This window comes from Alosa alosa, chromosome 13 (genome assembly GCF_017589495.1).
Source record: "Alosa alosa isolate M-15738 ecotype Scorff River chromosome 13, AALO_Geno_1.1, whole genome shotgun sequence".
Taxonomy (NCBI): domain Eukaryota; kingdom Metazoa; phylum Chordata; class Actinopteri; order Clupeiformes; family Clupeidae; genus Alosa; species Alosa alosa.
Window position 1 is genome coordinate 8,029,767 of NC_063201.1, and position 24,849 is coordinate 8,054,615.

Consider the following 24,849-nt stretch of genomic DNA (forward strand, 5'->3'; position numbering starts at 1 on the left):
TTTTGGCTGCTTTGACATTTCTGGGGAAGTGGGGGGAGAGCACAGTGTGCTCCCGGAATGCAGTGCTACGACGGCAGTGCTCTGAGCTCCTGTCCTTCACTACTTTTCCCACAGACACATCCGAGTTTATCTGACCTGTAAATGCAAGCGGTGGTTCCCCACGGATTCACAGGAAAGAATGAATAACGTTTGGATGACACTGTGTGAATAGACAATGATTGAATCCCTGTTTCTGAGGGGTATGTCGGTGATACACCATGGCCCAAGCTGCTCTCGCTGGCTGTCCCGTCCATAAGTGACCAGATGGATCGAGGTTATCAGGGGTTCTGCAGGCCCGTGGGGCTTTGTGCGGGCTTTTCTCATTAGGCAGAGTGGTGTGGTGATGTCAGGGAGACTTGTTTAATAGCCAGCCTTCATGTGGGGGGTGAAGCCAATAGGCCAGTGGAGCAACACAGGGCCCTTGAGTGCACACAGATCAAACCTGATGGCCTCAGTGCTGGGTGAAGTACATTAACTAACTGTGGAAGATAAGTGTCTGTGTGCACGCGTGGCTGTGTAGATGCGTGTATAAGTGTGTATACTCGTTCATACGTGTGTGTGTGTGTGTTTGTTTGTGTATGTGTGCACGTGTGCCTGCATAGATGTGTGTGTGTGTGTGTGTGTATGCGCATACACACATGTGCGTAGATACATATATGAGTGCACACTCATTCATATGTGTGTTCATATGTGTCCAGGTCAAAGAAGGACACATCAATCAAGATATGGAGAGAAGATGTCTGTGCTTATCTAATGATTGTGAAGTAGCTTAATACTTATGTAACATCAAAGGACTATGATTGTGTATTCATGAATTTTGCATGTTCTCATCATCAGATGAGCTCGAAGCATTTTGTTAATACTTTAAAGAGTATTCTCAGAGAACAGGAATATTAAAAGGGATTCTTCAGAAGAAAAATAGCTTGACTGTCCATCAAAATGCTCCCCCATGCATTGGCATTGTTCTCCTAGGTATTATATAAAAGTACTGTCGCATTGAAGTACTTTCAGAATATAATTTGTTTATTACAATATTATTAATAATTAATATTATTGCAGTAACCTTAAAGTGTAAATGTATGTTGGACACACACACACACACACATGAACACATTCACATAGGCTACACTGTATCATCTACACCTACATAATTAGTTACCAAAGTGGTCTTAGATAATAGCATACATGTTTTCATGGTCTGTATTACAAGTGATGATTTAAATACAAATTACTGCACAAGAAACCGCTAAAACTCACGGGGCTATAGATCGCATGACACATAGCCGTGGGATCACTGACCGACAAAGGGAAGTTGCTGAGCTCGCAACCGATTGTAGCCGACGTCATCTCACCCGTCGAGGAATGCCTTTGGATGCACTTAATATGAAGTTATAGATAATTGGTGCTGTTACACCAGATTTCGAGCAGAAGTTTCATTAAGACTATAGGCTACTGACTGCAGCTCTTCATAAATTCATTATGATCTTAATGGCCGAACAACATGTCTACGCAGTGATTGTAGGCTAATACAATACAGTTGTGCCCAAGGCATATGCCACAGTAGCATACTGTAGAGGGGGAGGGTAGCCTAATCCTAAATTGAAATTTGACACCTGACATCATCTGCGCCTGAGCTATTCCAGATGTAATTCCGCTTTGTCCGAAGTTCCCCTGCAAACCAACTTCCTCTAAACTTTGGGATATAAAGCGTCTACCTACTGACCTAGTTATAGACGACTGAATCGCTAAAGAACAATTGCACCTCGCCAACGATGGAACTAAGGTAAGCAAAACCCATTCAAGCAACCTTATGTACCTAGTTTCGTTACAGTTGTACAGTTGTAGGTACCATAAAGAGTGAGTAGCCTAGTACCAAGAATTTTGTTTTGGTTTATGCATACATACACCCTAAAGTGAACCTTTGGGTAAAGTTATACGATACATTTATGAAGAATGATTTAAGTTATAACAGGGATTGTCGGTTGATCGGCCTATAATTGAGCGACTTGCCTGCCGTTCAAATTGAATCGCCATTAGTTTCGTTATTTTGTAATCGCCATTAGTTTTCAGATAACCAAAGTAGGTCAATGCGAACTTCTGTATTACTGATTGTCAGAAAAAAAACAAAAAGCTCCCAGTAATTTAAAGTAGGCCTACATCACAGATTTGAATAACGTTCTGGCTTTCCTTTTTAGAATGCATCTGTGTGTCGGTCTGATTCTGCTGGGGACTGTCTTGGCCCAGCCAAACAATCTCTCACTGGACAGGGAATGGGAAAGCTGGAGAGCCACACATAAGAAGGAATACAATGGCTTGGTAGGTTCAGTGTCTCACTTGAGCTGAACAACTCTATGTTGTCCTATCATCATATATATATAGGTCCTTGATTGAACATCTTTTATCCAGCCGTGGCCCACTGGTTAGCACTCTGGACTTTGTAACCGGAGGGTTGCCGGTTCGAGCCCCGACCAGTGGGCTGCGGCTGAAGTGCCCTTGAGCAAGGCACCTAACCCCTCACTGCTCCCCGAGCGCCACCATTGTAGCAGGCAGCTCACTGCGCTGGGATTAGTGTGTGCTTCACCTCACTGTGTGTTCACTGTGTGCTGTTTGTGTTTCATTAATTCATCGATTGGGATAAATGCAGAGACCAAATTTCCCTCACGGGATCAAAAAAGTATATATACTTATCCAATACAAATTGAAGTAATATACTATCCCTCAGTCTTCAGCTGTGTGGTCAAACATGTTTGACAGTGGAATGTAAAGTGTGACTGTTGGCATCCTTGTGCCAATGCAAACAGCCTGGCTATCAATTAGTTTGTCCACACACTCTTGTAAATTGCTCCAAGATGCCATAGTACATCACAATTCCCATTTACATGGGTTTCTTGACATTCCTGACGTTTCTTTCTAAACAATTAAATGTTCATTGTATGTATTTAAAAAGCTCATAGATCTTCTTCCAGGTTCAATGAATACAACTGTCAGACTGTGTGGGTATTAAAAACATGTCCGTGCTCTCATGTTGTCTGTGATTGTCTGTGCTGCAGGGTGAGGAAGCCATCCGCAGGACCATCTGGGAGAAGAACATGCAGCTGATTGAGGCGCACAACCAGGAGTATGAGCTGGGGATCCACTCCTACGAGCTGGGCATGAACCACCTGGGGGACATGGTGAGAGATGATCAAGCAGCATCAATACAATGTCACACCTTTTCTTCTCAACACATGTTGACTTCCTGTTTCCTGTTCCCATACATTTTCTTCTTTTTTTATCTCACAAAATAAGATATTTGAGTTTTGTGGTCTATGTCAGGGACACTCGACTTAAGGCTACAATATTCTTTCTAGACCACAGAAGAGATTTCGGAGAGAATGATGGGGCTTCAGGTGCCCCTGTACAGGGATCCTAACAACACCTTCACTGCTGAACCCAGAGATCTCCAGAGGCTTCCCAAATCTGTGGACTACCGCAAACTGGGCTACGTCACTCCAGTCAAAAATCAGGTAGGAGACCACACAAAGGCCTGGGAATCATGTAACTACTTAAGTTTTTGTTACTTAGTCAGAAAAAAACTCACAATTTAGAGCAGTAATGTGTGACCTATCCCTACACAAATAAGAAAGTACAATGTCTATAATTATAAAGAAGTCTGTTTGTGATGTCAATCCAACCTTGATTGTCAGATCGTATAATACTATTAGCCAAATCAAGTGTTAGTTGTCAACATCCTTCTCCAGGAATAGGCAGGCCCATATAGGAATGAGGAAGAGAAACTGCTTATCATGTGTTTACAGTAATCAGCCAACTGACTAGAGTAACAAGCTCCCTCTTGTGGAATTTAAGGGAACTGCACCATACTCACCACAGTTGTGTATGCAGGTTTAGAATGAATATTGGTAAACTACTTCAACACTTTTAAAAGGCTGTACACTTCCTTTGCCATAAGGATTCTGTCATTTTTGAAATCCACTCATCTGAAATTCTGTTAATAAATCTCTTATCACATAGCCTAGAAATCTAGACGCGCCCCTAGCAACTCTCCGTTGGCTTGTGAGCTCCAGAAATCTAAACTTAATCAGGCCAATGAAAACGTGTATAGAGTCGTTAGGTGGGCTTAACATAATGATTGATGGCAGAGTTGCAACGGTTTGGCTTGAATTCCCTGCTACTTGAAAACAAATAAGATGGATGTTGCTGCTGGCGAACAGTGTGACACGAGTTAAGCTTTTATTAAGTTGGCAAATGTTTGAACTAGCCATGGAACTAGCCAACTAGCTCGCTGGTGGAAACGCATGGGACTCATAAGCGCTGCCGCTGTCCTATTGCGTGCAGAGGGAATTTGAAAGACAACTGATTATCCCGCCCCTCGGACTGAGCACTGCGAACGGTGAGTGCCCAGACCCTACATTTTAATGTGGGTCTGGCTTGCCAGCCTACTTATCACATAGCCTAGACCTACATTATTATATGCTATATGTATGTAGCCGGACATGTGAGTTGACCTTCATAAGAATTACAAACTAGTGATACCTGATCTCATCACATAGCCCCCATGTGAGAGTGTGCCCTCACAGATGTGCTAAGCTGGGCGTGATGAATGTCACTGACTGATAATCAGTCATCCCGGGTTCCATTCCACTGTTGTGAGTCTGTGGCGATTTGGATAAAAGTGCCTGTCTAAATATCAGTCTGCTTTATCTTTAACTTTAACGACGGGTGTTGTTTTAGGGCTCCTGTGGTTCGTGCTGGGCCTTCAGCTCGTGCGGTGCTCTGGAGGGTCAGCTGATGAAGACCAGAGGCCAACTGCTGGACCTCAGTCCCCAGAACCTGGTGGACTGCGTCACGGAGAACAGCGGCTGCGGCGGAGGCTACATGACCAAAGCCTTCGACTACGTCAAGAACAACGGTGGCATCGACTCAGAGCAGGCCTACCCTTACGTAGGACAGGTGCGCCCCTCAGAATAAACATTGGACTCTCATTTCTGTTAACTTAAAGGTGTACGGGAATGTTGGAAAATTAACGTTCTAAAGAATATCTGGATTCATTGAATTCAACATAGAATTTCAGAACGTGTTGTGGAACGGAATCTTATGTTAGAATTGCTACATGGATTCTGATAGATAAGTGGTGAACAATTTTTGTGTACTTGAAAGTCAAAGTGACAGTCACATTTCATATAATGATTTGGTCTCAGAGACATTTTCTGCGTTTTCAGCTTCCTCTTTTTATTTTCTCCCCAGGACCAGAGTTGTGCTTACAGTGAGTCAGGGAGGGGAGCCGACTGCCGTGGGTTCAAAGAGATCAAAGAAGGGGACGAGCGTGCCCTGACCGTGGCAGTGGCCAAGGTGGGACCCGTGTCCATTGGCATCGATGCCACTCTGTCCACCTTTGCCTTCTACAAGAGAGGTAAGTAATGGATATTATGACCGTGAAGAACAACATTAATAGTCATACTTCTAGTACTGCGTTATTCCTGACTTGGTAGTCTGCTGCCGGGAATGTGTTGACTATAGTGGCAGAGCATAGCTTTTGGCCAAGGGTAATCCATATGGCAGTAGGCCAAGGCTCTTTGCACAGAAGAAAAGAACATTCAGCCGTGTATAAAGCCAGTTGTTTGTAACTGTATCTGTTTCACACTGGAACAGTGTCTATAAAGGTTAAATCCTCTTAGCTGTTATGAGGGATACAGTATATCTTTATGAAACTGATGAGACTAAGATTTTAGTTTGTTTTGGATGTTTGTAGTGTTCAAGAAGCTGTGCTTGCATGCAGTTGCCTGAAAGGTTGTGGGTTCAATTCCAGGCTTTCACCGTTGTGCCCTTGAGCAAGGCACTTAACCACAAGTTGCTCCAGGGACAATGTAATCCCTAAATGAATAAATATGAATGTTATGGCAGTGCTTTGGTAAGTAATATTCCATGAATGATGTTTCACCTCCTAGGTGTGTACTATGATCGCAACTGCAACAAAGATGATATCAATCATGCAGTATTGGCTGTGGGTTATGGAGTCACCACCAAGGGCAAGAAATTCTGGATTGTGAAGAACAGGTGAGTGCATGCCCATAATCAACTATTTACTTACACTGACACGGCACTTACAAGTTGCTTTGTGTAGCAGATTCAAGCTAGCATAGCTCTGCGTGTGGAATGTTAGTAAACCTCACTCCCTTAAGAGCAGTGCTGGCATGAAAGCTAGCAGCCTGGGCGTTTAGCTCGATTGTCAGCACACTCTAGTTCAAGCCGGACGTTGAGTCCGGGCGCGTGCAGGGCTGAACTACACAGGTTCAACACAACGCAGGTTACATTTGGGTTAAAGTGCCAGTCAGTAGTAACTGTTTGTAGGTTTGTGTGCTCTTTTTTATTCTCTCTTACGGAGATACGTAACACTTCTCCCTTGAGTAGTAGTAGGAGGCCTGTGCGCTGGGTTAAGTTCATTTAACACTCTCCTCACTGCTGCCAATGTGTTTCGCACCCTTCACGATTCTTTCTCTTTTTGGCTGGCAGCTGGGGTGAGGATTGGGGAAACAAGGGCTACATCCTGATGGCGCGTAACCGTAACAACGCCTGTGGAATCGCCAACCTCGCCAGCTACCCCATCATGTGATCACCAGATCATCAGGAGGAGGCCTGGGATGAGAATGACAACTGAGGGAACTACTTCAAATATCAACTACAAGGCACTGAGTCTGATTCACGTGCCTCCAGCTGGCCTTGACCCGACCCTGTCCTTGCTTGTTTGAGTTAGTGTGTGATGTGCTGTACAGTGTTGCTATGTTTTCATGTTATGAACAGTTGAGGATGTTGCCATACGAGCAGTCCAAGAATGTTGTTGTGCAATATATATATATGTAAGCCACACAATTTGACAGAATGTCTTTGGAAGCACATAATGCAATTCTTTGTACCTCAGGAACAAAGTATTCCTCCTGGTGAGGCTTATTTGTAAACACACAAACAAAAAAAAATGTTTTTAACTGATGAAATAAATGTTGAGTATTTTACATATTCTTCTCAAAAGTCTGGTTAACACATTGATACAATCATACTTTCTCCCTGATAAGTAGAAACGTATGATTTATTGAGTTAACAAACAAAGCAACTGAATAAAAGGTTAGAACAAGTTGTCATTGAAAAAATAAGGCATTATATCTGAACAAAAAGTAAACAATTCTGAACACTAGATGGCAGTCTCAATCCAAACCAAACAAAGTTCAAAACCAAATTCATCAGTTGTGTTGAGGCCACACAAATTAGGTCAAACTATAAATGTACCAGTTCTATCTAGTGATAGATTTAGAAGAGTCTGTAACCCCTGTCACACCCATCACACCCATGATGATTTAACTGGCAGAATAAACCAAACTGTGTCCAAAGGCTGCAACCCACAGGATGCTGAATGTCTGTTTGCACCTCGGTGCCAGTGCTACAGTTTTGCTTGATCGCTTTACAGTTTTTCTCGATTGCAGAGTCAACTCTGACATCACATTTTCAAAACGTACAGAAGCACTCTGGCCAAAATGACACATTTTGCTTGCAAAAGACACTTTAAACATTTGGAACATGCAGCAAAAGCTAATTCTGCCTTCAAACGACACAACTTGTAGTCAAATCACTGTATGCTTTCGATCAATCATTACACAAAGGACAACAAAATGCAAAACCCTGTTTTCAATGAGGAGTGCAGCCTTCATCATGGCCGCCACTAGCGGTTCTAGCGAAGTGGTCGTAGGGATTGTCAAAGTTTGTTTCTTTTTTTCCCCGTCACCTTCCTGAATTTTTGGTCAACGATACCCGGGACACCGAAACACCAGGGCACATGAAATTTGGTGAGAATGTAGCCCCACTAGACTTTTACGGAAAACAATTGTTTGGTCCCCGGGGGCCACTCTCTCCCCACACTGAAACCCCAAAAATGCATTTTTTCCTAAATAACTACCTGAACCGTGGCACCAAGGATGAAGAAATATTTCATGGTATGTTGGTCTCAAGGGCCCACATCAACTTAGCCCATAATCCCCCCTGTTAAAAAATGAAAATGCAATATTATTCTGCTTTAGTCGCCCCTATCTTCAGTTGAGATGTTCAGAACTGCACCAATTTTCATGTGTATGATTAACCTGACATCCTCTGGGGGTATGCCACATTTTGTAGAATTTCATCCATGGGGGTATAAAATAAATCGGAGTGTCTATTTACACCCCTGGTACAAATAGCTTTGGCCACACAGCTGAACTATTCACACCCTGTGACATAACAACAAAAGACGTTGCTCACGTGGACAAAAAACATGGCGGACATTCGTTTTTTCGTCAGCAGAAAGTAAAGAATTCTGCTAATATATGTTCAAATTAAGTTTTAGATTAAAAAGTTGTGTTTTATTTTCATAATCTTCATTCAGTGAATACATACAACCGTCAGTTTGTTAGTTAACAGAAATCGTGTGAATATGACGCTCAGGCCTATAAGCTATAAGTTTACCTGCAAACACCCATCTAGATGTGGAAGTAGATAGTGCAGTGGTCACAAACAATATTTAGTTCGTGGGACACTGGGGTTCAATACCTGCATGATGTTTTTTGGCAGAGTGAGTGCGTATGTGTACCAACGTCTCCGGAGAAAAGGCGCGCAATTTGAACAAGAAATCTGTTCTCAAACTGAAGTTTTGATTGCAACAATTAGCTAGTTCATGCATCAGGCTGTAAATAGCATACATTACTATATACACCAGGGTACAATAGCATCCACTTCTAACTATACATTGATGCATACCTTATTCAGAGTGTCTATTACACAGCTAAGCTATTCACACCCTGTGACATAACAACAAAAACATTTTTTTTTTTTTTACATTGTGTGATCAATATGGCAGAGTAAATGCACAGGGGTGCAAATAGCATACACTGATATTTGTACCAGATGGGGGTACGAATAGAATTCACTTCTAATTGCACCAGGGTACGAATAGCATACACTGCTAATTGTACCAGGGGTGCAAATAGCCTTACCCAAAATAAATTAATGTATGTATACATTTAGTGACTGTACACTCATCGGCCTGTAAATGGTGGTGTTGAGCGAAGGGTTGTTGAACACACTCACATCCAGGATTGGTGTTACATAGTTTGTCCACCAGATGGTGCAGCAAGACAGAGCCGTATTATGGCTGCTGTACTAGGACACATTCATTACTCCACTTCACTTCCAAAAACCACAATGGATAGCTTACGGTTTCACAGCATTGTGGTCTGTGTATTTATAGTAGGATGATTTTCAGGTGAAATGTGATTCCTATTTCTTCTTGAAGCCGAAATAAACCTGAGAATGTTTATCAGACATGATTGGTTTTTACTGCAGGTAGGCTAGCCTACTAATCTTTCACCAGCTTGATGTTATATCCATAGGTAAAATATTGTTAACGTCTGCATAAGTTGAGTGATGGAGGCTAGTTTGTTGGTGTAGTTGTGAAACATAAACACGGTTATAACGAGTAAATTGATAACAGCACTGTAATTGTCTCTTTCGTCATCCCATTGTGTTCTGACCATACTAAGACCACAAAAAAAGTCTACACGAAATAAATGTGAGCAACTGAGCTTTCATTCCCAAACACTCACTAGACGGTGTTTGGATTAGTAGGCCTAATGCATGTATCGTTAAATACATCAGTAAAAGCAGCACACATTGGCTTTCTCCGCTCTCCCCTCTTACACATCACAGCGCAAGACCAGGGTGGGATCAGAGACTGAGGGTGTAGTGGAGTTTTGGCAGCACTGAATCAATCATCACAGTCAAAATCAGGGGTGCAGCTACCCATTTTTTGAGGGGTATGCAACAACAACAAAAAAAAAAACACAAACAACTAAAGTAAAACAAAAGGCCAATAATGTATTACATATTATTATTTTTTTAAGAAATTCTGCCGATTTGAACTTGAAGTAGGCCTATTGTAAAATGTCGCATTGTCACTGTAAGAGTCTCTAAACTATGATAACGTCCTTTTGCCAGCTGTTGCTCACAAAGGATAAGGCTGATCCAACTCTAGCCTTTGTTTGCGCCACATTGACAGCACAATATTAAGTTATTACAAGGAGTCTTCATTGTTAGGAAATGGAAACATGTAATGAGTTGTTGCTAGTGAGACATTTCTGTTTGCAGTTTGCCATTAAAAGTGCAGTATGAGCATGGTAACCACCTAGCTATCTGAATGGAATAGGCTACGTTTCAATCGGCATATGCTTAGCAAACGCTAGTTAGTCTGGTAACATGAATAACATGAACATGAAACGTGTGCCTCCAAGCACAGACGACACACTTTAAATCCTACCTGTTGCTTTTCACCATCCACTTATTTAACTACTGTCGCATCCCTTGACATGCCATCTCATTTTTCCCTTTCTTTTTCTATTTTTAGCCCCCAACATCTTTTTTGCTTTATCCATCTTTTTCCATAGACGAAAACTCACTACTCGTACCTGCTCACTCAGCGCTCACGGCGCCCCCACTCCCTCTTTTATGTCAAAATTCTATGATAGAATCTTATGAGATAGGGTGCCTACTCTAGCCTGTTAGTGTTCTAAAATGTTATTTAACATTGAGGAAATGCAGAAATGATTTAGAAACGTACAACAGTAGCTATATAGAATATACCAAATATAGTATTATTATTATTATTATTACCATCACTTTGGCGCCCCCATGGTGCTGCGCCCCTATGCGCCGCATTTAACGCATACCCACTTTTTGCGCCACTGGTCAAAATGCAAGATGTTTGAATGATTATCATTAATATCAACAATTGAGGCTCCCTGTATGCAGTTTGCTTGCATAAAATGATTCCGCGGATTTTTCAACAACACACCAACAAACACGGGTAGGCCTATGCAGTGTCGAAACGACGAATAAATAATGCAATAAACTGACAATTGGAATAGCTCAGGCTATTTTGGGCTTGAGACTTTGTTTGTTGAATAAACAAACGACAATTCCGACTACAAGGTCCCAAATTAAAACGAGCGATATGCTGATGGTCCCGAATTTAAGGACGTTTCAGAATGCCACAGCTACAGACAACGATTGGCAGACAGAGCGAGATGTCACTTATGCTGCCTACCAGAGACTGTTTTGAAGTTACACCGTTGCCAACTTCATGATGATGCATCATTCCACAGAATGGTTTGTCTTCTCTATCATAAAGTTATAGGCTTAACAATAAACATATAGCCTTAACTCAAAATTGCTGTTAGACGGCTTATCATTTTGATCTGTGAAAAAGGTCACATGCAAAATTCTGCTCACTGCACATTTATTAAAGGTTAATTTATTATAATTAATATAATTAATAATAATAATGAATAATTAATTAATATAATATCCAATGTTTCTTATTGAATGCTTAGTTGGAATGATGCTTTTTCATATCATCCTATTTTTAAAGCATGCCTACCTACAGGTTATGGGTTTTCAACAGGAATAGCATCTTTGAACAGGCACTGCAAACTGCTCACAATGTAGTTTATGGCAAGGGTTATCACAGAACCAACACCTATTTTATTCGTATTCTTTCTATTTTATTCAATCTTTTATTTCTTAAACAAATTACTGTATATGAAGAGCCTCTCGTTAGGCATCTAGATAGTTAGGCCAGTTCAAATACATAACGCCCCACCTTCATTACAACCTTGTCATGGTAGAACATTTTTACATGTTCAAATTTTTATTAAAAATGACTATCGGTCGATATAGCGGTTATCAGTTTTTGAATAGCCTAACTCAAATATTGAAATCAGTAGGTTATCAGCCTTCAAAATACCATATTGGTCAGGCTCTATAGGAGATGGAGACAAATTGACAAACACACATCAAATGCACACACACACACACATCAACACAATTGGACACACACACATACGTGTGTGCGCGCGCAAGCACACAGAAGCACACACACACACACACACACACACACACAGAGGCATGCATATACAAGCATACGCAAAAGTTGCAAGGGTAGGGGGTGGAGTAGAAGATGGAGACAAATTGTAATTGTCAAGTGGGAGAGGATGACCAGGACTGAGCGGCGGTACATCTAGTTTTTTGTCTGTGTCATTTCTTTTTCATTTTTCTGGAATCAGAAAAAAACGTAAAAAGCCAAAATGAATAAAAATGAATTGTATTCATTCCTCCCAAGATGTAACTGTCATTGACTTGACACCTATCACTGTTTTTCGCAATCGCTTCGGTGCATTTCTCAAATCATAATGAACAATATTTGGTTAAATAAATATACAAAAAGAGATCAGAGTGTATTTTTTTTTATTTGATAAACCCCCTGGCTGCACCTCGACTTGGGTGCGCGTTCCTCCTCCAAGCCTTTCATAAGAGTAAAAACTCTGAAACATATCCACTCTCTTGCAATCGACCCCCTCCACACCCAATAATCTTTCTTATCTTTGTAGTTTTGAAATAGCAATGCCACATAGATAACAGTGCTGCCTTGCACATTGTTCATTAGAAAATACTTACAGAGTAAACTGTCATATTGACAACATGACAAAGTAGTTTGACTCTCTTGTTCATAAACAAAGGCGTAAGGACATGTCGTTTTGATTGCACTGAATGTGGTATAAATACTTGCTTTTGAGAAAGACTAATAATTCACCTGAGAAAAACTGTTTTGCATGGCCTCGTTACCACATGATCACAGCTGATAGTTTGACGCTTTCAACACATTTTCTGGAGTTAAGAAACACAAACCACATCCCAAATGAGGTTTATGCATAATCATTCCTGGCATCAGACTGTTGCTACACACAGAAATAAACCCAGCAATGCTTTGATGAAGTTCCCCTTTCAAGGCTTTATAAAGTGATGTTCCGTGATCTGATGATGAGACAGGAGTGTTTGAAGAGTCCCTCCACTGTCATCACTCATCAGAACCTAAAAGGTACGTCAACCACAAAAACAGATGAATCATAGACCAAACCATAACTAAGTATCTAGAGTATAATGTTAACCTGTAATTCTATATTTTACAGCAACACAAGCCAAACTACATTTTAACTGCTTTTACTTACATATTGCTTCAGTGTCGCCCAGAATGATCCTTTGTGGAAGTGTGCTGTTGGTGGTTGGATCCGTTTTGGTCCACGCCACACACAACCCAGCTCTGGATACAGCATGGGAGGACTGGAAATCCACCCACCAGAGGGAGTACTTCATTTTGGTACGTTTGAAATCTGTGTCTATTTTGGATTTGAGATGTTTATATTCTGTGTATTATTCAAAATAATACATTTGATGTTTATCATACATTTTATGGAAAAGGTAGAATAACAAAACACGCTTATATTGTCAAACTTCTGCATGAACAGTGGTGTCAGCAGAATCCACTTTGGGCTACAGAGAACATTTTGCCATTTTCCCAGTCTAGCAGCTGGCAAAAGGTGGATCTTGATGGACACCAATATCCTTCACTGTCACTATCTCAGGCTGTCTGTCTGTCTGCGTTTGTCTGTGTGTGCTGCAGGGTGAGGAGGCCATCCGCAGGTCCATCTGGGAGAAGAACATGCAGCTGATTGAGGTGCACAACCAGGAGTATGAGATGGGGATCCACTCCTACGAGCTGGGCATGAACCACCTGGGGGACATGGTGAGAGATTTAGGTACATCAATCAACAGCAAGTCCAAAATGTGCATCCAGTGTCCATTTCTAACTCTCCACTGCATCAACTCTTTAGACGAGAGAAGAGGTTGCGGAGAAGATGATGGGCTTCAGACCTGACATGCAAGCAGAGAGCAATAACACCTTTGTTCCTGAGTCTGGACCTGTGCCCACCTCCATTGACCACCGTAAAAATGGACGTGTGACACCTGTCAGGCAACAGGTAGGAGGCATTGCAATATGTAGCCTTATTATTTCGCACTCTATAAGCTTGGTTACAAATATAAATAGTTATAGTGGTTAATTGACTGCATCCTGTCCAGACGATGTGAAGAAGAGTTACACACCACAGTCAACAAGGAAGCAAGACTGACAGAAGCTTTACACTTCATATTAGAAACTGCATCATTCAGAGCTTCTTTGTCATTGTTTCCCCTTTGTGTCCCCAGGGCTCCTGTGGCTCCTGCTGGGCCTTTAGTGCTGCTGGAGCTCTGGAGGGCCAGCTGAAGATGAAAGGGAAGGACCTGGTGGATCTGAGTCCCCAGAACCTGGTGGACTGCGTGGGCCAGGACACAGGCTGCAATGGCGGCTGGATGGTCTACGCATTCGACTACGCCCACAGGAATGGCATAGCCTCTGAGAATGCGTATCCCTACACAGGCCGGGTAGGCTTCTCATCCTTCTTGTTGTATCTAATGTAATGAAAATGGTCAAAAATGGTTGCAAAACTTATCAAAACATAATTAAATTATGATATGTGTTGAGACTTATCAATTGTATGCCAATACATCAATGTCCCCCAGGATGAGAGATGTGCTTACAGTAATAGCATGAAGGCATTCGAATGCACAGGCTTTAAGGAAATTCATGGAAGTGAGACGGATTTGGCTGCAGCCGTGGCTCAGGTTGGCCCCGTCGCTGTGGCTGTGGATGCAGGTCAGCAGACGTTTCATTTCTACAAACGAGGTAAGCCATCACTGAAGTGTTCTCTCTCTCTCTCTCTCTCTCTCTCATTTATGGGGGGATGGTGGAGACATGCAATTGAATAGTGTAGCATAGAATTTTTTTTCTGTAGAAATTCTCTCCATACTAGCATAGATATTAATTGATATTTTAATGATAACGCTATAAAAATAGTGTAGCGTCCACTCTTAACCTTGCACTAGTCATACATTAGGCAGGCCCCCTGTGCTTTGGTCAGACTGCATTGACCCTTGAGCTTCTTTCCTCTCTCAATTTAAGCTGCAAAATGCTTCTGAATTCTGTGCATCTCCTAACATTGTCTTCAGGTGTATACTCTGACCCGGCGTGTGACCCTAGAAGACTAAACCATGCCATCCTTGCAGTGGGTTACAACCGGCGTGCCTGGATTGTGAAAAACAGGTGGGTTTTGGCTCTTACAGCAGCTCTGAGCAGTTTACATTGATTATCACTAAATAGTTTGACTTGTTGCTGACTAGTATGTAGGGCATGCTGCGCTTGCAGTTGAAATGTTATAAGCTCTGGACAACGTCAGTTTTGAATGTATGGTCATGTCGTCTGCATGGATAGATGCTTTTGCATATAACTGTTTTGTTGTTGTTGTTGTTGTTGTTGTTGTTGTTGTTGTTGTTGTTGTTGTTGTGTCACCTCACAGTGGGTGGTAATTTATCCTCAAGTATTTTTTTCTATTTACATGTTCATCTTGTCTGTGCCTTGGCAGCTGGGGCAAAAGTTGGGGAAACAAGGGGTACATCAACATCCAGAGGGGAAACAACATGTGTGGCATTGCCAACATGGCCAGCTTTCCAGTTGTGTGAAGATGCATTTTGCAAAGGAGTCTCAGTGATTTTCTTGCCAGTTGAAAACATTGAAATTTAAATAAACATGTACTGTGTGTATTCCCACATTGATTTGCTCTGCCTGAAGAAAAATAAATGCTTTGCGCCACTTGCACATTGGTCTCATATGTAGTTGTATTTTTCTCAGTCACTATGGTGTATTTCTTAAATCATCGTTAACGTTTGCACAACAAACGTTTGGTGCATTTCTCAAAACAATTAGTGCAAACTACACTAATTGTTTTTAGAAATTAGTGTAGCCGCCTTGGATATTTTCCCTTTTACAAATTTCACCAGTTGACCGGACCGCTGTTGGTTTAGGTCAGTCACTTTAAGAGGCGGTGAATATGTATGGAATCGCTTATTTTGCATTACATATTTTTAATTAATTAACATTACTTTGTAGAAATCTGCTTTCACTTTAAAGAGGGTATTTTTGTAAATTAGTGTAAAAAAGGCCAAGTTATATTGATCAAGATTCCATTTATAAAAGCAGTAAAAGAGGAATTATCCAAGGGGGATGAATATTTTTATAGGCACTGTACCTCTCGAACACAGCTGATTTTTCAAACATTCAAAGGGAATGGGGCTCAGAAGGGAAAACACTGACCCTTCACAGGCCAGACAAGACCTATGGAGCCATTCCACCAGACATGATCAGAATGTATAATAATAATAATAATATGTATAAATGTATTTATTATTATTATATGTATAAATATAATAATAATGAATTAGGAACAAAGTTCTGTAAAAGTACTGTAAAACCCAAATCACACAATAATAAGACATAAGATACACACATTTTTTATGTACAAACAGAGAAAGGTTTCCACCATTATAATAGGCTCAGCTCAATTCTGACTGGCCGATGATCTGTCATAGATTTGCACAAGTTGATTCTCAATAGGAACAATATGCGTTCCGTATCAGTTCACCCTAAAAATGACTCTAGGCCTACTTATCGCTATCATCATCACCGCGATCCTCAAGTACAAGTCCATTGGTTAACCCCTCATCCTCCTTGCTCTCCGCCATACAATGTCAATAGCATGGGCGTAGATTTAGGGTGGGACGCTAAGGACTAGTCCTAATCAAAATTTTAAGATGACAAAATTGTCCCTATCAATATTTTAGCGAACTCACTTGTGCTGCTGATCATTCCGACAGCCAGCACGACAGTACAAGAAACGTCATTTGATTGGCTGAAAAACCGAGGGGGAGGGGGAAGGGTTATCTGCATGGAGAGTGCCAATGCACAGGCAACTTTGAACTGGCAGTCAAGCGAGCAGGTGTGTCAACGACAACAGTAAGTTACCAGGGCTGCCTGCCAATACATACCCCATAAAAAGCCAAAGTAAAACATTTTGATATTCCCTTTGCCCTTCAGCATGTACATGTTTGCCCCTTTTTGTGGTTTGTAGATCAGCTATGAAGAAGAAGAAAGTAGGCAAACTAGCCATACAAACTGGCAACTGGTGACCAGGCTTTCAAATTCGGATTTTACTGTGTAAAATAAAATTAGCTGTTAGGATTACCCAGGATATTGTCACAGCTAAATCTAGCCAGTGGCGATTCTAGACATTTTTAACAAGGGTGGCACTAGTGAGGCACTGATTAATTCAAGGGTGGCATGAGGCAAAACATCCAGATAAACAGAAACAGGCTCAAGATGTGAAATTAGCACAAATACATTAGGGAAACCAGATGCAAACACCATACTCATAAACTGAAGGACAAAAAAACACAAATACCTTACTCTCACATAAAATGTCTTTGTATTTGAATGAAATGTAATACAAACATATTAAAGTTAATTATCTAAGTTGTCTGTCACTGGGCTATGCTGTTCTAAAACAAATTCCATCATGGGGACATTGAAATATAAACAATTTTATTATATTACTGTAAATGAAGATATACAAAATATACCCATCCAAGACATTTCCCCCACTCTATGGCCATCTATTTTTGTAGGTGTTACAATAATTTGACCTGCTTTTTTGTCTATTTGTTTATTTTCTCAAGAAACTTGAAGTTGGTATGAAGGAGTGTATTGTGTATGTGAGCAATTTCATCTTCCTGAATCTCGCGGGGTAACTTGTTGCAGGGCAACCATAACCAGTTCCATGTCTTCCGATTAGATGATTAATCATCAGTTTCTTGAGAACTTTAAAGTTCTCAAGAAACTTGAGGTTGGTATGAAGGAGTCTATTGTGTACTGTATGTGAGCAAACATTGTGCACATTGCACATGGTGCAACTTCTTGCAGGGCAACCACATAACCGGTTCCATGTGTTTGAATTGGATGACTTCCATGTGTTTGAATTGGATAACTAAAGTTCTCAAGAAACTTATCTGCCTGAATCTCAATATTCTGATCACAACAACTCTGGGCAAATTACAAGTCAGCACCAGTGCTGCATTCATTGTTTTGCACTTTTATAATCACATCACCAAAAGTAGGTTATTGGTTTTACCAAAAGAATTTGGCACTATTTTTAAACTACAAACCTATAAAGTATTTTGATACAAAATATGATGCCATTCTTTTCCAACTAAATAAAATAAAAATGACAACATACTATTTTGTATTTTACATACATGTATCAGACATACTGCCTATCCCTGGCTGTTGGCTGCAGCAACTCAAGCTAGGTAGTACTGATTGTTTTGTGTTTGTTTTGTGTTTATGTTAGTTTTGATCCAATTTGACAGCTTTGCTATTTTGCCCACCCAAAATTTCTACCAGCCCACCCAAATATAGTAGCCTAGCCTTGGTTAGAACCAGCCCTGCCCTGCATGGAGACATATTTTACGATAATAATGGAGAAAATGTTAGCAAAACTTTAGGTTTTGTTAACGGAATCTCCCAACCCTCATTCATCTATTTGCGCAACAGCCCACATTCTGCCTTCAATCCAGCAAGACAAGTAAAATAAATGTTTTTTTTTTTTTAAAGCTGTCATCGTCATAGGCACGATATTTAGGCTACCTCTGTTAAGCCTACACAAAGTTGCGTGTGATATGAGTATTTCCTGATCGGGAAACCTTTCGTTCCGAGTTCAATTGTGCCGCAGGGCCAATAAAGGCAAGCGTGTTTGCCACTTCTTTATTTCTGACGTCTTGACACTTCACACTGCTGCAAGTGCATCAAGAAAGGTCCCGCCTTACACCATGTTAATGGCCAATCGTAGACTAGGATTTGGGGTGGCACCTGGGGTGGCCAATCGAATCTCAAGGGTGGCCTGTGCCACACGGAGCCACCCCTCTGGCTCCGCCCCTGTATATATATATTATACATACATACATATACATAGCCTAAACATTATGATGCTCCGGACCTTTGCTTGAGGAAATTTTCCATAACTGGACCTCGTTGAAGATTAATTGAATACCCCTGCCTTACATAATGACCGGCGTTCTATACATTATCCCTTACTTAAGTGGCTCTTGGCCTGTGGTTTCCAGTGGAAAACTGCACACACCTCTCGCATCCATCGTAGTTGAGCCCATATCAAACCACACCACTGTTTCAGGCTATAATGTTTTTCAGCTGTATTTTATTTGCCTTAATAATCCATGTCGTAAATGTGACAAAATTTAGAAAAACTGAAGACTAAACAAAGAACGTTTGTTTTGTTGCCAGCATAATAGAAAAAAAGTACAGTTGGACTATCCTTGTCATGAGAAGATAAAATATTTAAATTGGGTAAATTAGACAATGTAGGACACAGCATAGGCCTTGTCCATATCAACACAACTTTAACCTTTTGGGGCCACTATTATTCAACCTCTATATGCCCCCACTTGGACAAATCATCCAAAACAATCAGATTTCATATCATAGCTATGCAGATGACACACAAATTAGCTCTGTCACCAAACGACTATGGTCCTCATGGTCCTCTTGAATCTATGTGTCAGTGTAGAACAAATCAACACCTGGATGTCTCAAAATTTTCTTCAGCTGAACAAAGAAAAAACTGAAGTAATTATATTTGGTAAAAAGGAGGAAAGACTTAGGGTTGGCACTCTCCTTGACACAAAAGGGTTGAAGGCAAAGGATACTGTTAAAAATCTTGGTGTATTAATTGACAGTGATCTAAATTTCAACAGCCACATAAAAGCGATAACTAAATCAGCTTTTTACCACCTCAAAAATATTGCCAAACTCAGAGGGCTGATGTCAAAACAAACTCATTCATGCATTTATCTCCAGCAGGGTTGATTAATGCAATGGACTGTTCACAGGCCTTCCTAAAAAGACTATTAAACAGCTTCAGGTGATACAAAATGCAGCAGCTAGGATTCTAACAAAAACATTACTCCAATTCTTAAGTCCTTGCACTGGCTTCTAGTAAGTCACAGAATTTACTTTAAAGCACTATTGGGACTTAAACTTAAATACCTGTCAGACATGCTTCAGCAGTACACAGCTTCTCGTTCTCTCAGGTCCCTGGTGAAAAACCTGTTAGTAAAACCTACTGTTAGAACTAAACATGGTGAAGCAGCTTTTAGTTGCTATGCGGCTCAGCTCTGGAACCAACTTTCGGATGACATCAAAAAGGCCTTAAATACCTGTCAGACATGCTTCAGCAGTACACAGCTTCTCGTTCTCTCAGGTCCCAGGTGAAAAACCTGTTAGTAAAACCTACTGTTAGAACTAAACATGGTGAAGCAGCTTTTAGCTGCTATGCGGCTCAGCTCTGGAACCAATTTTCGGATGACATCAAAAAGGCCCCAACTGTAGCCAGTTTTAAATCTAGACTTATTACCAAACTGTTCTCAGATGCTTTCTGCTAACTGCGCCGATTTACAAATTCTGAATCTGCCTTGATAATTATTCTATCTTCTTTTATTACTTTTTTACTACTTTTGCCTTTTTTTTTCTTACTAATTATTCTTTATTTTTAAAGGATTTTACCTTGTGTTTTATGTTTACTTTTTATTATGATCTTTACCTTTTAACTATTCTTTGCCCTTCTATGCTTTTATTTGTTATTATTGTTTGGTTTTGTTTATGTAAAGCACATTGAATGACCTCTGTGAATGAAATGCGCTATATAAATAAACTTGACTTGACTTGACTTGACTTAACCTGTTACAGTAACATGGGCACCACAATGAACACCAACAACAAAGCCGTCATGCAGACTGAATACTTTTGTCTGTAAATCAACATTTTGATAGACTTATTACTAAATGTGCTATATCGCCAGCCCCCACAACCAAAGAAATATAGGCCTATTTCATTACATATAATGGACATTTTTCAGTAATGGGAAACATGCAGCCTACCGAACTGATGCAAGATTTTGTGTGTATGTGTGTGTGTGTGTATTTGTAAAGGTGTGAGATTGCTTCATACATTAGCAAACCAGAGATGCGTATCTCATGAGAGCCATCGCATGAAGTGGCGCTGACTGTCAATTGCTGTAGCAATGTATGAGCACACATTTCAGCTTTTCAATTGCAAATAGGCACAATTTTGCTGTAGCAATGTATGAGCATACATTTCAGCTTTTCAATTGCATATAGGCACAATTTTGAAAATAGAGACAGTTTTTTTTCTTCAAAATACTACACACAGTTAACACAACACCATACCCAAGTAGCAGAATCTGGCCAGATGTTTTATGGAGATGAAACACCAAAACACAATTATTAATCAAAACTCTATTTTGTTGTCTTTTCACAAACACATCCATCATACAGTAAGCAAACCACATTTGACAAAACATATTTTCCTGGGATATAGTGTAGGCTTGATTTTTTTTTAGAAATATTGTTCAAGTAGGATTATTTAGAGTACAAGAAAGAATACAAGAATATACTGACCAAACAGGACACATAAGATCAGACATGTACATTTGAGGACTTTTTTCTGTCCACATTGTGAAGTACACAATGTGCAGTTTTCTTTCAACTCATCATGCCATTTTTTAAACATGTCTTTGAAACACCACAACCCCATTCCAAATCTGCAAAACCATACACTAGGCTAATTCTCAGCCTTTGACTCAGTTTTCATGAAACACTTTTTGTCAAAACACCAAAACGCTTACATGTTAGTATAGAGAGTACAGAGAAGTGTATTTCAACTTCTCTCCATGACTTTCCCTCGTGTATGGAAATATACGTAGAAGGCCATTAAGACAGAAGAGCTTTAAGGGCTACAGTGCGTACACTAGCGCCAACGTTATTGCCGCACATTCCGCTTTCAACATTTAACTACATTATATTCCATTGTTCTCAATACAACTCCGCACACCAGCATCGGTATCAGCCTTCAAAATCCCATATCGGTCAGGCTCTTTAGGAGATGGAGACAAATTGATATACACATACACACACCCAGATGCACAGACACACACACATGCACACGCATGCACACACATCCACATGCACAGACACACACACACACAGACACAAACACACACACAGGCACACACACACCCGAATGCACACACAGGCACAAACGTACGCACACACACAGGCACACACATACAAGCATACACAAAAGTTGCAAGAGTAGGAGATGGAGTAGGAGACAGAGACAAATTGACAAGCGCAATTTTTTTTCGTGGAGAGGATTTATATTTTGTACCGCTATGCGGTGCATGTAGTTGTATCTATCTCAACATCAAAGACAGTGCTTGTAAATTACAGGTTGATGGTCAAAACCTCTGGAACCACTTGATGATTTTTGAATAGGTGTGTGCAAGTTTGTGTGTTTATAAAATGCTTTAGTTTTTGCAGCCAATTTACCATACTACTTTGGGAGGTAAGCATCTTCTATGACAGGGAGAAAGGCAAAGATTATTTCATATTGCCTTGAAACACCATACAAAGGTTTTTGTGAAAGTTACAATTACGTAAATCATCCACAGCCTCAACCTTATCTGAAAGTAACATTTATATTATTCTAGTGCAGACAAGGCCACAAAGGTCAAAAGAGAGCAGCAAAGGGCACACTATGATTGGCTATACCTATATAGCAGATAGACTTGCATGCTAAAGATTGCAAGAGCTGACACACACAACTGACCAAAATTGCACAACTGATGCAAGACAAGTTCTCACTTTGTCAAAACATGTAACCTTACAGTGTTTGTGTAACTTGTAACACCCAATGTCACCCTGTGCTATGCTGATCTCCAATAACACTGAACTTTGCGTTGTCACACAAAGCTCTGGTAAAGTATTAAAAAAATGACGATGAACAAATAATAGTTCATGCTGTTTTCTCTAAATGACCCCTCTTTCTAGGAGCATGTGGATTTAACTCATACTATGCCATATAAATTATTCTTACAATACAAATATTTTATTTAACTGTTTGTCCTTTCTGTCTTCAGCATATCTGCCACAATGAACCTGACACCTGGTTACACACTACTATGTTAGGGTAGGCCTTGAATCATTCATCCGGTATAGAAACAAACTTACAAACTATAGAACAAACTAACCTTCAATTAATCTGACAACAAATATACTGAATAATGGATGAACATACATTTTCACAACTCTTAAACACATAGGCTACTGTATGTGTGTACAATTGTGAAAAAAGGAAACTGCTACTAGTAGACATGGCTTCTGTACAACTGGATGGAACATTAATTTTCAGATGTGTCTATTTAATTTAATTTCATGTCTCAGAAATATCGGCTGCAAGACATGAGGTCTGAACAGGACAGTACAGTACAGTACAGTACTGTACTATGACAATTCATTTTAGTTTAGTTTAGTTTATTAGTTTATTTATTGCCCAGGGTTTTACCTTAGTCACTTGTCAGCAAAACCAAAGCTATTTTCTTAGTAAGATTCTCTTATACATTTTGTTTGAATAAATATTTGTACATTCAAACCATTCTGTTTTAATCAAATTCTACAATCACAAAACATCAACAACATCATGATATTGTTATCATCTAAAATAACATTGCTTTTGGAAGAATACAAAACCTAAACACTGTTGTATGTAGCACAGCTAAAACCATTTGCTACTACAGTATATTTGGATGTGTATACAATACAAACAAGTGGCATTCATGACACATACACACTTTTTTTCATGAAGGTGATGGTGTTAGGAAGTAGCAGCTAAAATCAGTCTAAAAAGAGCATCGCATGTCACAATGAGAAAACCAGCCATGCAACTTCCAAGAGTGGCGCCCCGCCAAAACTCGCAAGAATCTGAAACATTACCTTAATATATGATATATTGCTAAAGGGTTTTATAGTAGGCCTAGTAGTTTTTCTTTTGACTTTTTTGACTTGCTAATTCAAAAAATATTGGGAAAACATCCGTGCTTTTGGGCTCTGTGCATAGCTAGTTACTGTAGTATCATAATGTTCTCTTTAGTTGGGACGATGGTTGGCTGGGCTATTTGGCTCATGTACAGAGTTGTCTCACTAAATTGTGGACACACTACTATAATGCAAACATCTTACAACTGTATACTTTTCTCTCTGCTTTAGTGGTAAAGGCAAATTAACAGGAGCTAATAGAAATAGTAGCTAAAAATTATACTGGATTCATACTCATATGTCTAGACAGGTAGGCCTAACCCTCACCCACAATATTCAAAATAACCCAAATTCAGGATCTCTAATGTATATGCAAGAATGTAAGTGGGTCAAGGCCCTGCATAACCTGATCTTCTTCAAGCATCATGGTAGGGACGATGCAGTGTTCTTACAATGCGTTCACCAGCCTAATGGTTACAGGTCATTAATCTTAGGCCTATGTTGACCTGTCTGATAATGGACCTGAATTATTGTACTACTAATTTAAATTTCTAAATGTGTGTTAGACACATGTCCCCTCCACAAAAGGTTGTGGTCTGCGCAAAATCTGCAGACACTTATTTCAGAGCACCCCTGCATGCATAGTTGAGACAATATTCCTGAAAGTTCTACATATATGTGATTATTTACAAACGTGTCCTTTATAAAATCACTTTATAGGGCTAAAGAGTCCATTATAGCCTGTGTCTTTTCAGTCACACAGTGCGTGTACAGTGCAGTGCATCCCTCAGGGTAATGTGGAAATGTATGACATTAGCGGCATGTTTTTTAAACCAAATTAGAAAAAAAAAATAATAGAAAAAGGGAAAAACAAAAAAAACAACATTCCACCATGCTGCAGCAATTACCTATAAAAATAAAGCACACAACACCACCTGCTGGTCAGTAATGGGAAACATTGAACAGGATGAAAAATATCTTGATGCCAATAAAGGGTTGAGACATTGTACATCAAACCTTTAATCAACATCAAACATTTCATAAATATAGCCCAGTTGAAATTCCTCGATC

At 40.1% G+C, this 24,849-nt stretch overlaps 2 protein-coding genes across 2 annotated transcripts; both read left to right on the top strand.

Moving 5' to 3' along the window:
• The first annotated feature begins 1,670 nt into the window (after positions 1-1,670).
• LOC125306389 (cathepsin K-like) lies at positions 1,671-7,048 on the top strand. Its single transcript, XM_048261729.1, has 8 exons — positions 1,671-1,822; positions 2,235-2,355; positions 3,090-3,212; positions 3,390-3,545; positions 4,771-4,989; positions 5,284-5,449; positions 5,985-6,093; positions 6,550-7,048. The coding sequence occupies exons 1-8, from the start codon at positions 1,812-1,814 to the stop codon at positions 6,647-6,649; spliced, it is 1,005 nt and encodes a 334-aa protein (XP_048117686.1). The 5' UTR covers positions 1,671-1,811; the 3' UTR covers positions 6,650-7,048.
• Positions 7,049-12,876: 5,828 nt separating this feature from the next.
• LOC125306386 (cathepsin K-like) lies at positions 12,877-15,637 on the top strand. Its single transcript, XM_048261724.1, has 8 exons — positions 12,877-12,985; positions 13,128-13,264; positions 13,568-13,690; positions 13,779-13,925; positions 14,152-14,367; positions 14,506-14,668; positions 14,992-15,085; positions 15,405-15,637. Exons 1-8 carry the CDS (start codon positions 12,910-12,912, stop codon positions 15,499-15,501), a joined length of 1,053 nt encoding a protein of 350 aa, XP_048117681.1. The 5' UTR covers positions 12,877-12,909; the 3' UTR covers positions 15,502-15,637.
• The last annotated feature ends 9,212 nt before the right edge of the window (positions 15,638-24,849 follow it).

Bases quoted from the DNA above. Each gene is read 5' to 3' on its own strand.
- LOC125306386 (XM_048261724.1), top strand. From the start codon at position 12,910: ATGTTCCGTGATCTGATGATGAGACAGGAGTGTTTGAAGAGTCCCTCC. The intron at 13,265-13,567 runs GTACGTTTGAAA...TGTGTGCTGCAG, and splicing joins AGAGGGAGTACTTCATTTTG to GGTGAGGAGGCCATCCGCAG. The intron at 13,691-13,778 runs GTGAGAGATTTA...TCAACTCTTTAG, and splicing joins TGAACCACCTGGGGGACATG to ACGAGAGAAGAGGTTGCGGA.
- LOC125306389 (XM_048261729.1), top strand. The intron at 3,213-3,389 runs GTGAGAGATGAT...TATTCTTTCTAG, and splicing joins TGAACCACCTGGGGGACATG to ACCACAGAAGAGATTTCGGA. The intron at 5,450-5,984 runs GTAAGTAATGGA...TTCACCTCCTAG, and splicing joins CTTTGCCTTCTACAAGAGAG to GTGTGTACTATGATCGCAAC.